Source organism: Suncus etruscus, chromosome 6, assembly GCF_024139225.1.
Source record: "Suncus etruscus isolate mSunEtr1 chromosome 6, mSunEtr1.pri.cur, whole genome shotgun sequence".
Taxonomy (NCBI): Eukaryota; Metazoa; Chordata; class Mammalia; order Eulipotyphla; family Soricidae; genus Suncus; species Suncus etruscus.
In genome coordinates, this window is record NC_064853.1 from 75895004 (window position 1) to 75907489 (window position 12486).

Here is a 12486-nt window from a genome sequence, read left to right on the forward strand (position 1 = left end):
AAAGGGAGTATCTCTCAATTTCTCATTTTCCTTTATAACATTAGTGATATGTAAATGTTATCCTCTAGCTGTGTGTGTATGCATGTCCTTATTTTCCATTTTCCTTTATAACATTAGTGTTATATAAGTGTTATCCTCTAGGTCTGTGTGTGTGTATATGTGTGTCCTGCTTTGAGTGGAATGGTGATCACAATGAACTTCCCAATCAATTATTATTCGAGACAAAGAAAAAATATGGGTGATTTCAATGCTACCAGACATTTGTTCAATATTTGCATGCTCCGTTGTAAGGGAATAGGAATGGTACATGTCCCAACCCTCTAGTAAATCATATAAATCCATTAATGAAGATAGTAATGGAAATGAGGAAAGAAAAAAGAAAAAAAGAAAGATAGTTAAATGTCATGTTTAAATTTTATTGATACATTATGAAGTACAAATGATTTCTTACTATAAAATTTAATTATTTTGAGTTATTAAGTCATTTAAGGATGTTTACATAAGAATAAAGATGAGCATTGGCAGAAATATTGTGAAAGAATCGCTTTAGGGAGGATAAATGCATCTATCAAAATTTCTGTTTTTTTAAAATAAAAGATACTTATTTGGGTGTATGTATTATAAAAGTATGAAGAAAAAATCTAGAATAAAATATACAGGGTATAACTTCATTGGTATCAAGTTCTAAAACTACTAATTTCATTTAATTATTTGAATTATGTATTTCATACTTTCAAAAAGAAATACTGTACATTATAATTCTGTTGTTTGTACAATTCCTCAAGTGTTTTGATATGCGATGAAGATGGAGTATAGATTTTTTATAGAAAAATGCTATCATTTAAGAATTTATTGTCTCTTTAACATTTATCAGATACTGTGCTGCGAAAGAGGAACATAGAAGGGAAAATAAACAAGACACGAACTTTAATACAGTGACACTAATAGATGAAAGCTGTAGTTTTAATGAGGACTGTGCAGGAATTTCATGCAGAACTAATAATAATAAGACTTGATATGACAGAATAGATCAGAATAAACATCCTTACATATGGCATGCTGGTGATAGTCATCCAGCAAAAGATAGTGCTATGACTAAACCAGGTCATACACAGAACCAAAAAAACTGCAGGGTAGAAACTAAAAGGTAGGCACTTGAGCTGTGATAGGAAGAGAAGTAAGGTACAAGTAAATTGAGGGAAAGGGTTCCAAGACCATGATGATATTTTCGTTTTCATCTAAGAAAATACGCTTAGTTTGCAGAATTGAGTTTTCAGAACATCTCAACTACAGAGGACTTTCCTGCCTTCAGTCTCAAGCATTCAGTTAGCTAATTCTATATCTTTGCATTACTAATGGCAATTTTCATGTTCTCTAACAAAGTACTCTAACAGAGTAGGACAAAGTATTCCAAGAATACTAGAGATAGATAGATGAAAGGATAGATAGATAAATATAGATAGATAGGTAGGTAGGCAGATAGATGATAGACAGACAGAAAGATAGATAGATGATAGATAGATAGATAGATAGATAGATAGATGATAGATAGATGAAAGAAAAAAGAAAGAAAGAAAGAAAGAAAGAAAGAAAGAAAGAAAGAAAGAAAGAAAGAAAGAAAGAAAGAAAGAAAGAAAGAAAGAAAGAAAGAAAGAAAGAAAGAAAGAAAGAAAGAAAGAAAGCAAGAAAGAAAGAAAGAAAGAAAGAAAGAAAGAAAGAAAGAAAGAAAGAAAGAAAGAAAGAAAGAAAGAAAGAAAGAAAGAAAGAAAGAAAGAAAGAAAGAAAGAAAGAAAGAAAGAAAGAAAGAAAGAAAGAAAGAAAGAAAAAAAGAAAGAAAGACATATAGACAGATAGAGCAAGCTTGGGACATACTTGTTAGTGCTCAGGGCTTACTCTTAAAACTTACATGATTATAAAGTTGTTTATAATTCAGTTTTTCTTTTTTGTTTTTGAGTTGAGTTACAAAGTTGTTGTGTTTCAGTCATACAATGTTCAACACCCTTTACCAGTAAGTATTTCCCATGACCAATGTTCCCAGTTTCCCTCCTACTTTCCCCTCACATGCCTCAAAGGCAAACATATCCCTCTCTCTTTCATTGTTATATTCCTTTCTATTTCCTTTTAGGCATATTGTTTTATCCCCTTTCAGAACCCAGTACTTGTCCAGGGTAATGTTTTCCAATTATCATTGTCACAGTGGTTCCCTCTCTGCCATAACTCCACTCCCCCACTCTTTGGTATGCTTCCTACCATGGAATGGTTTAGGGTTTACTCTGACACTGCACTCAGGAACCATTCCTAATAGAGTTTGAGGAACCATATGGGGTGTCAGGGATTAATATTAGGTTGGGAGCATACAAGGAAAGCCCTCTATCTATGATAACATCTCTCTGACACAAAACCAATATAGTCTAGGATTAGAAACTAAGAAAAACATAAATTTTAGTTCCTTACTAAGGTAAGTCTTTAGGTTTTCCTCTTCAGATTTATTGATATATGATTTAGATATATTTATATATTGCATCAAGTATATTAAGATAAAGACTTTGTGTTTTCTACAAAGTTCTGATTTGATTATTTGAACTATATTTCCAGTTCCAGTCTTTAATTTTTGATGAAATTCCATACTGTTTTCCTTAGTACTATAAAAATTTTCCCAATGCATTTTTTTATCACATTTATTCCAATATATAAACATGTTTTGCTTTGTGGGGTGGTGAGTAAAGGTAAACACCCAGCTGTGCTTGTGGGTTTAAGGATAACACCAGTAGTACACAGAGGACCATATGCATTACTGGGGGATGAAATGTTACTTGATACAATTTTATATTCATAAAATCTTTGAAACTGATAGTCACAGCATGCATGCTCTACTATGAAATGCTGCATATATTTGAGATAATATTTATTCTGCAGTTGCTGTATGGCATGTTCTCTACCTGTTTTAAATATAATGCCAATCCTTGGTTTACACAATCTTGAGTAATAATCTTCTAACCTTCTTCATTTTCTTTAAATGACAGAAGGAGGGGCCGGAGCAGTGACACAAGCAGTAGGGTGTTTGCCGTGTACATGCTAACCTAGGAGGGACAACGGTTCGATCCTCTGGCATCCCATATGAACTCCCAAGCCAAAAACGATTTCTGAGTGCATAGCCAGGAGTAACCCTGGAGCATTACCAGGTGTGGCCCAAAAACAAACAACAACAACAACAACAACAAAAAGACAGAAGGATTAAAGTATCTATCTCTTTATCACCAATCTTCCCCACTGGGTGCATACTTAAACATACCTCCATAAAATCAAGAGGATAGAAATCTTGCAGGCTACCTTTGCTGACCACAAGGCTCTGAAATTAGATGTGAACTACAAAGCCACACAGAAGAAAAACTTTAACAATTGGAAATTAAACACCCTGCTACTGAACAACCAGTGGGTCCGAGATGAAATCAAAAAGGAAATCAAAACTTTCCTGGAAACAAATGATAATGAAGACACAAACTGCCAGAATCTATGGGACACAGCAAAAGCAGTCCTGAGAGGAAAATTTATAGCTCTACAAGCACACATCAGGAAGGAAGAAGGAGCATACCTGAATAACTTAATGGCGCAGCTTAAACAATTAGAAAATGACCAACAGAATGAACCAAAAATAGGGAGACAGAAGGAAATAATAAAGCTGAAAGCGGAACTCAATGAAGTGGAAAACCAAAAAGCAATCCGAAAGATCAACGAAAGCAGAAGCTGGTTCTTTGAAAAAATAAACAAGATTGATAGACCATTGGCAAAACTCACAAAGAAAGAGAGAGAGAGAAATCTGATAACCCGTATCAGAAATGAAAAGGGGGAGATCACAACAGAAATTGCAGAGATCCAAAGGATAATCAGAGGCTACTTTGAGAAACTTTATGCTACAAAACATGAGAACCTAGAAGAAATGGAAAAATTCTTGGACACTTATAACCTTCCACATTTAAGTAAGGAGGATGTAGCATATTTAAACACCCCCATCACTACTGAGGAAATTGAAACTGTAATCAAACATCTACCAAAAAAGAAAAGCCCAGGCCCAGATGGTTTTCCTAATGAATTTTTTCAAATCTTTCAAGAGGAGCTACTACCAATCCTAGCCAGACTCTTCCATGAAATTGAAAAAAAGGGAACTCTCCCAAACAGCTTTTATGAAGCCAACATTACCTTGATACCAAAACCAGACAGAGATGCTGCCAAAAAAGAAAATTACAGACCAATATCCCTGATGAATGCTGATGCAAAGATCTTCAACAAAATCCTGGCAAATAGGATCCAATGCATCATCAAGAAGATCATACACTACGACCAAGTAGGCTTCATCCCAGGAATGCAAGGATGGTTTAACATCCGTAAATCTATTAACATCATACACAACATCAACAACAAGAAAAATAAAAATCACATGATCATATCAATAGATGCAGAGAAAGCATTTGATAAGGTCCAACACCCATTCTTGATCAAAACTCTCAGCAAGATGGGAATGGAAGGAACCTTTCTCAATCTAGTTGAAGCCATCTACCACAAGCCAATGGCAAATATTATCCTCAATGGAGAAAAACTAAAAGCCTTTCCTCTAAATTCGGGTACAAGACAAGGCTGTCCTCTCTCACCACTCCTCTTCAATATAGTACTGGAAGTTCTTGCTATAGCGATCAGGCAAGAAAAAGATATCAAGGGAATTCAGATAGGAAAGGAAGAAGTCAAACTCTCATTGTTTGCAGATGATATGATACTCTACTTAGAAAACCCTAAAGACTCCACCAAAAAGCTTCTAGAAATAATAGATTCATATAGCAAGGTGGCAGGCTACAAAATCAACCTACAGAAATCAATGGCCTTTTTATACACCAATAATAATAGGGAGGAGATGGAAGTCAGGAAAGCAATCCCATTCACAATAGTGCCACACAAACTCAAATATCTTGGAGTCAACTTGACCAAAGACGTGAAGGACCTATACAAAGAAAACTATAAAGCCCTGCTCCAAGAAATAAGAGAGGACACACGGAAATGGAAACACTTACCCTGCTCATGGCTTGGCAGGATTAACATCATTAAAATGGCAATACTCCCCAAAGCATTATACAGATTTAATGCGATCCCCTTAAAAATACCCATGACATTCTTCAAAGAAGTGGATCAAACACTTATGAAGTTCATCTGGAACAATAAACATCCTCGAATAGCTAAAGCACTCCTAGGGAAAAGGAAAATGGGAGGCATTACTTTCCCCAACTTTAAACTGTACTACAAAGCAATAGTTATTAAAACAGCATGGTATTGGAATAAAGACAGACCCTCAGATCAGTGGAATAGGCTTGAGTTCTCAGAGAACATTCCCCAGGCATACAATTACCTAATTTTTGACAAAGGAGCAAGAAATCCTAAGTGGAGCAGAGAAAATCTCTTCAACAAGTGGTGCTGGCAGAACTGGTTAGCGACTTGCAAAAAAGCGAACATAGACCCCCAGTTAACATCATGTACGAAGGTAAAATCCAAATGGATTAAAGACCTTGATATCAGACCAGATACCATAAGGTATATAGAACAACATGTCGGTAAAACACTCCATGACATTGAGACTAAAGGTATCTTCAAGGAGGAAACTGCACTTTCCAAACAAGTGGAAGCAGAGATTAACAGATGGGAATACATTAAACTGAAAAGCTTCTGCACCTCAAAAGAAATAGTGCCCAGGATACAAGAGTCACCCACTGAGTGGGAGAAACTATTCACCCAACATCCTTCAGATAAGGGGCTAATATCCAAAATATACAGGGCACTGACAGAACTTTACAAAAAAAAAAACATCTAATCCCATCAAAAAATGGGGAAAAGAAATGAACAGACACTTTGATAAAAAAGAAATACAAATGGCCAAAAGACACATGAAAAAATGCTCCTCGTCACTAATCATCAGAGAGATGCAAATCAAAACAACGATGAGATACCACCTCACACCACAGAGATTGGCGCACATCACAAAGAATGAGAACAATCAGTGCTGGCGGGGATGTGGAGAGAAAGGAACTCTTATCCACTGCTGGTGGGAATGCCGTCTAGTACAGCCTCTATGGAAAGCGATATGGAGGTTTCTTCAAAAACTGGAAATTGAGCTCCCATTCGACCCAGCTATTCCAATCCTAGGGATATACCCTAGGAGCACAAGAATACAATACAAAAACCCCTTCCTCACACCTATATTTATTGCAGCACTATTCACAATAGCCAGGCTCTGGAAACAACCAAGATGCCCTTCAACAGACGAATGGCTAAAGAAATTGTGGTACATATACACAATGGAATATTATGCAGCCGTCAGGAGAGATGAAGTCATGAAATTTTCCTATACATGGATGTACATGGAATCTATCATGCTCAGTGAAATAAGTCAGAGGGAGAGAGAGAGACGCAGAATAGTCTCACTCATCTATGGGTCTTAAGAAAAATAAAAGTCATTTTTGTAACAATCCTCAGAGACAATTAGAGGAGAGCTGGAACACCAGCTCACTCCATGAAGCTCACCACAAGAGTGATGAGCACAGTTATAGAAATAACTACACTGAGAACTACCATAATCAAGTGAATGAATGAGGGAACTGGAAAGCCTGTCTGGAGTACAGGTGGGGGTGGGGTGGGATGGAGGGAGATTTGGGACTTTGGTGGCGGGAATGTTGCACTGGTGAAGAGGGGTGATCTTTATAGGACTGAAACCTTATCACAATCATTTATGTAATCAAGATATCCAAATAAAGAGAAAAAAAATAATCTTAAAAATAAAATAAAATAAAATAAAATAATTTCATTACATCTAGCATTTTTATAATACTTTACATACACAATTTTCAGGCATTTTATAATAGGGTAGCAAAGATTAACACCAATTTATTCAACATGAAAGATATATTGAGCCATGGACTTCTCTCTAGCATAGGAAGCTTGAAATACAATGATATGATGCTTGTAGCAGAAAATGAGATGGAATCTGAGAATAACAAAGATGCAGATCTAAGTATGAAGATAGTTAGGGGGACTTTTATCTTTCCACATAATACATGATATTAACTCAGTGACTCTAACATAGGCATTACATTAAGGGGAATAAAGGTTTGATTGAAGTGGAAGAACTAAAAAGTAAAAGGGTTGACAGGAGAAAACAAGAAACACCAAGGCGGGGGGGGGGGGTGTCAGAGAGATAGCATGGAGGTAAGGCATTTGCCTTTCATGCAGAAGGTCATCAGTTTGAATCCCGGCGTCCCATATGGTCCCCCGTGCCTGCCAGGAGCAATTTATGAGCATGGAACCAGGAGTAACCCCTGAGCATTGCTAGGTATGACCCAAAAACCACACACACACACACACACACACACACACACACACACACACACACACACACACTAAAGAAAAGAAAAGAAAAAAAGAAACACCAAGGGGAAAGAGAAAGAAAGCAAGGGATACCCAGGGAACAGATTCATTTGACATCACAGCTCAGCCTTTAGTCAGTCTTTGTCTGTCTGGAAGTGGACAAAGATTTTATTTGGACAAGAACTTGTCAATCCAGTTTATTTAGCTTTCTGTTGTTTCTATTTTTTTGTTGTTGTTGTTGTTGTTCTTATCCCTTTTGTCTCCTCAGCCTTAACCATATTTTCTACTATTTTCTTACTCTATTGCTGGATAGTTGGTTTGAGATCTGTTAGGAAAATATCTCTCAATATACTTTCAAATACACACACACAAACACACACACACACATGCATACACTTCTCAGGTCCCAATACTGCCTTAAACATGTGCAGAGATTTTCAAAAGTATTACAAGTCAAAACTTTTTACATTTCCCAGATCCTCTGATGCACATGGCTGTTTTATTTTGGCAATGAGGCATATTTTTATTGTTTTATGGAGGATAAAAAAAGATGATGAGTTCTCATTTTCTTCTATACACAATGTGGAAAACAGCAGCTCTGTGCTCTTCTCTTTCTTTTTCAGTATGTATGAGGGATAAAATGTTTGAAAAATTGAGAGCAGTGCCAGCAGATCTTTCCAGCTTGCTAGGGGATTCAAAATTTGCAGAAGCTTGAAGTCCTTGAGTTACTGAAGATCACTTTCACAGGATCCTGTAATTACATGCAAGAACTGGCATTTGTAAGGCTGGTCCAATGCCTGGCTCTTAAACTAGAGCTACTGGCAATATGCCAAAGGCAAAGGCACTATAAACCGCATGATGGGATTCTTTCCTAAGGTTAATTGGACTAGAATATTTTTTAAAAAGTGTTCTATTATAGGTAAAAATATAAAATTTTTTAAAGATGATACATTTATATTTAGAATATTCTCCATTGAATAGTTTATGAACTATTAAATTGTTGGATAAACTATTGTATAACACTAGGATATTCCTTTGATATCTTAAGATACAGATGCATCACATTTAACTTTAAAGAATCTTTGCTGGGACTAAGAGATATCTCAAAGAACTATTCCTTTGTATGCCAGAGGCCTGGGTCTAATACCCATCACTACAAGGTCCCCAGTATGGCTAGGAAGAGCTGGGCTAGGAGTGGCCTCTGACACAATAATGAAGATTCCTCCAAAAACTTAATCAAGAAATAAAATGTGTTTTTAAATTTAATAGAATGCAAAATTTTGAAAAACTAAAAATGATTTTTCATATAAATATGTAAACAGAGTTGAGGTTGCATAAAAATGTTTAAATGGCTAAATGGTTGACAACTCCACAGAAGAGTTATAGTCTTCATAGAGAGGACCACTTATACTAGCAGCCCGGGGTGCAAAGAAGGGGGATATGGGATGCATGCTGGGAACAGAGGTGGAGGGAGGACAACATTGGTGGTGGGAATGCCCCTGATTCAATTTCACTATGTACCTAAAATATTACTGTGAATGATTTGTAATCCACTTTGGTCAAAATAAAAATTATTTAAAAAAGAGAATTGTAGTCTTGTGTGAATTCCCAGCTAGAAAATTCTCTATTCTAAATTAATTCTAAATTAATCATGAGATTAATTTCTCTCCTGTAGAAGGTAAGTGGATATGATAATACATCAGCAATTGATCTTAGTATTATGCAAATTTCATGGCATTTTTCCCCTAAGGCTGCATGGTATTCCATTGTGTACCACAGTTTCTTTCTCCATTAATGTCTTCTCAAGCATTTGGTTTGTTTCCAAATTCTGGCAAATTCATGGTAGTGAATAACACTACCATGCACAGAGAATGCAAAGCCTCTCTAAGACTGGTCACATTTTCCTTTACTTTTCGCATTTTTCTCCAACCCTATTTTAAGAATATTATGCTAAACTCACCTTTTGAAAGTCCTTACACATTACATCTTATTTGTATGCAAAATAGACATCAACAATCAGAAAAGGTAATAAACAGAGAAAATATATAGGTAGTTTTAAGCAGCTTTCCTTTTGTTTGTTTGTTTGTTGTTGTTGTTGTTGAGATAAATTAAAATAGTCAGCAGAGCATACTCTCGAAATCAGAATCATTTCTATAGTGGAGTTTGATTTGAACCAGGACAAGATGCAATAAAGATGGGTGTTCTAGACCATGACATTGTTTTGCAAATAATGTTTTTCTTAAGCAAACATTTAAGGTTTCTAGCTGGGCATCTATGAAATGGTCTGAAATGGGTCTAAAAGATTAACAATGGAGTTAGTACTGATTTTGTACTATCTAAGCAAGTGTCCCTGTGTTTTTATCAAGACATTAGACACACTGTCATTAATTAATATATAAGTCAGCCCACACAATGAACCTTCAGCAAAGTCCCAGGATATGGCCCCAGAAAGACCAGCCCATGATATAAAGCTTACCACAAAGCAATGGTTCTCAAATAGTGGGGCTCGCCCTCAGGGGGGCGGGGGCTCTGTAAAGGGGCGCTTTTGGCCTCGGCAAACATTGTTACAACAAGCTAAGCCCACGATTATGTCTCTGGAGCTGAGAGTTACTGTGTCCTGCTTCAAACCCCACTTCGAAAAGCTATGCATTGCAAAACGTGCTCATTGTAGCCATTAATCCAGACATCACCTCTGATTTGAAAATCAGCTCAAATTATTTTATATATTTTTATTTTGCAGGTTAAATTTTTTTAATAAAGATACTATTTACAGTCGCGGGTGGGGTGTGAAAAAATGTTTTCTTCGTAGGGGGCATGATAGAAAATAAGAAGCACTGCCACAAAGACTGCTAAGTGCAATTATAGAAATAAGTACACTAATAATTATCATGACAATGGTTGTGAGTGAGAGAAATAGAATGCTGGTCTTGAATACAGGCAGGGTGTGGGGGAGGAGGGAGATGGGAGGACATTGGTGCTAGAAAAGTTAAACTGGTGAAGGGAGGTATTCTTTTTTATAACTGAAACCCAACTACAAACATGTTTGTATTATAAAGATATTATAAAATAAAAACCCCAAAAACAAAAACGTGTTTGTAATATAAAGATATTATAAGAAAAACAAAAAAGCATATTCAAATAACTTCTTGAGATTAATGAAGATATAACCAAGATATTGAGGCTTTAAAATGAGTGCAAAATTGATCTATCAGTATTTTCTGATTACGCTTACCTTTAAAAAATTATAAAACATAAATAGTAGCAAGAGTTAGATCACTTACCATAAATTCCTGTTGAAATACAGGGGAATGCCTGTGAATTAGACAAAGCAAAAAAAAAACTAAAATTAATTAAATAACTCTGATCTTAATATCATCTATTTCAATATCTATTTTACTCAACATACTCTAAGAGAAACTATAGAAATCATTGTTTTGATTAAGAGAAAATGTTTTCTTACCAAGTGTCAAATGTTAAATTTTCAGAAATATTTTGAACAAATTATTAATAATTCTATTATTAAGACATAACTGGCTTGATAGAATTTATATGTATAATTGGTATAGAATTTACCAAATTTAACACAACTATACTAAAAGATATAAATGTCTAATATTATAAATTTTATTCTTATAGCTGAATTATTAGTAAAATGTAAAATAAATAAATCTACACATATATACTCTTTTGTTTATTAGTGTTTTTTAGTTTCAGATTTTATTTTATTTTTTTTTTTGTACGCTCCTGCCTGCCCGCTAACCTAGTCTATACCAAAAAGTTATGAACTAAATATTTCAGATGTGTTCATTTAAGGCTTAACATTAAACTATTAGAAGTGATCTCTATGAAAGTAATTAAGTACAGAGTCCTCATGATAAGCGCTCTGATATATAAAGAAGATAGTCAGAATTCTCTCATTGCCTCTCAATGCGATGGCAGGTAGAGAGGAACTTTCTGTAGCAGTAGTGAGCCATTTATCAGCAATCAGGAAAAATTTGATACTACTACTAGACTTCTTGGACATTGTTTTTTGGGATTTTCCATCATATAGAACTACAAGGAATAAATGCTGTTTTGTAAGCCAATGAGACACTGACAATTTGTTACAGCAGCTCTAAGTGACTAAGACATCATATTTTGTTTAGCGGCATTGAAGGGATCTGAAAGAGACTGGAAGGAAATGTAAGTCTACAGGAGACTTTAAATTGAACTATCTGGCAGAAGAAAATGATCTTTGTTAGGCAATGTCTTCTGCCAATGCATTTTTGGTGTCAATTTAATAAGGTTGTTTTCATCTTTCTGAACTTGGCATTTCAATTGAAAATGAGTAAGTAAGGTGTTGGTTCAGTACATGGGATAGAGCCTTACATAAATCTCACAATGTAGGGTTCCCAGAGCACTGTCAGAAGTGGCACTACCAGATACTGCCCCCAAAACAAAAACAAACAAAACAAAACAAAAATGAAAAAAAAATACGGAAGAGGAGTTATAAGTTCTACAAATGTGTTGTGGGAATTAATGTCTCTTTTCAAAGAAAGCCTACACATCAAGAAAATATAAATATTACAGCTGTCTTTGACATAAATATTTAATATAAGTTAGTAGTTAATATGGGCTGGGCTCAATAAAAACAACATTTCTAAGTTTTATTTTTTTAACCATGATTTAAATTAATATGACAACTTACTTCACTTAATATTTCTTTAACTTTTTCCTTTCAAAACTACCACATTTTAAACATCAGTTTATGGTTATTATTTTTATTTTGAGTTAAAACAATTTTATTAAGGTGTAAGAATTTACAATACTGCTAATCACTCCAACACTACACCCATCATCAAAGTCTGCTTCCTTCCACTAGAATTCCAAGTATTCCTTTCCCCCTATGTATGCTCAGTTCTATAGATAAACACATTAGTTCTATGACTTAAGAGTTTGCTGTTCCCTTAATATATTTATGTCTCATAATTATGAAAGTTCTCTCTCTCTCTCTTACTTTCTCTCTTTGCTAATTGTGGAGATGACTTACTTAAACTCCTGGATTCCACAAAATTGTAGACTATAAGCCTTAATAAAAACCTTAAT

General features: G+C 35.1%; 1 protein-coding gene across 1 annotated transcript in view; it reads right to left on the minus strand.

Moving 5' to 3' along the window:
- Nucleotides 1–12486, minus strand: part of MACROD2 (mono-ADP ribosylhydrolase 2) — a 2173194-nt gene that overhangs the window by 761569 nt on the left and 1399139 nt on the right. Inside the window, exon 7 of the mRNA XM_049774344.1 lies at nt 10683–10713. Coding sequence (XP_049630301.1) covers nt 10683–10713 — 31 coding nt within the window. The remainder of the gene's footprint in view (nt 1–10682; nt 10714–12486) is intronic.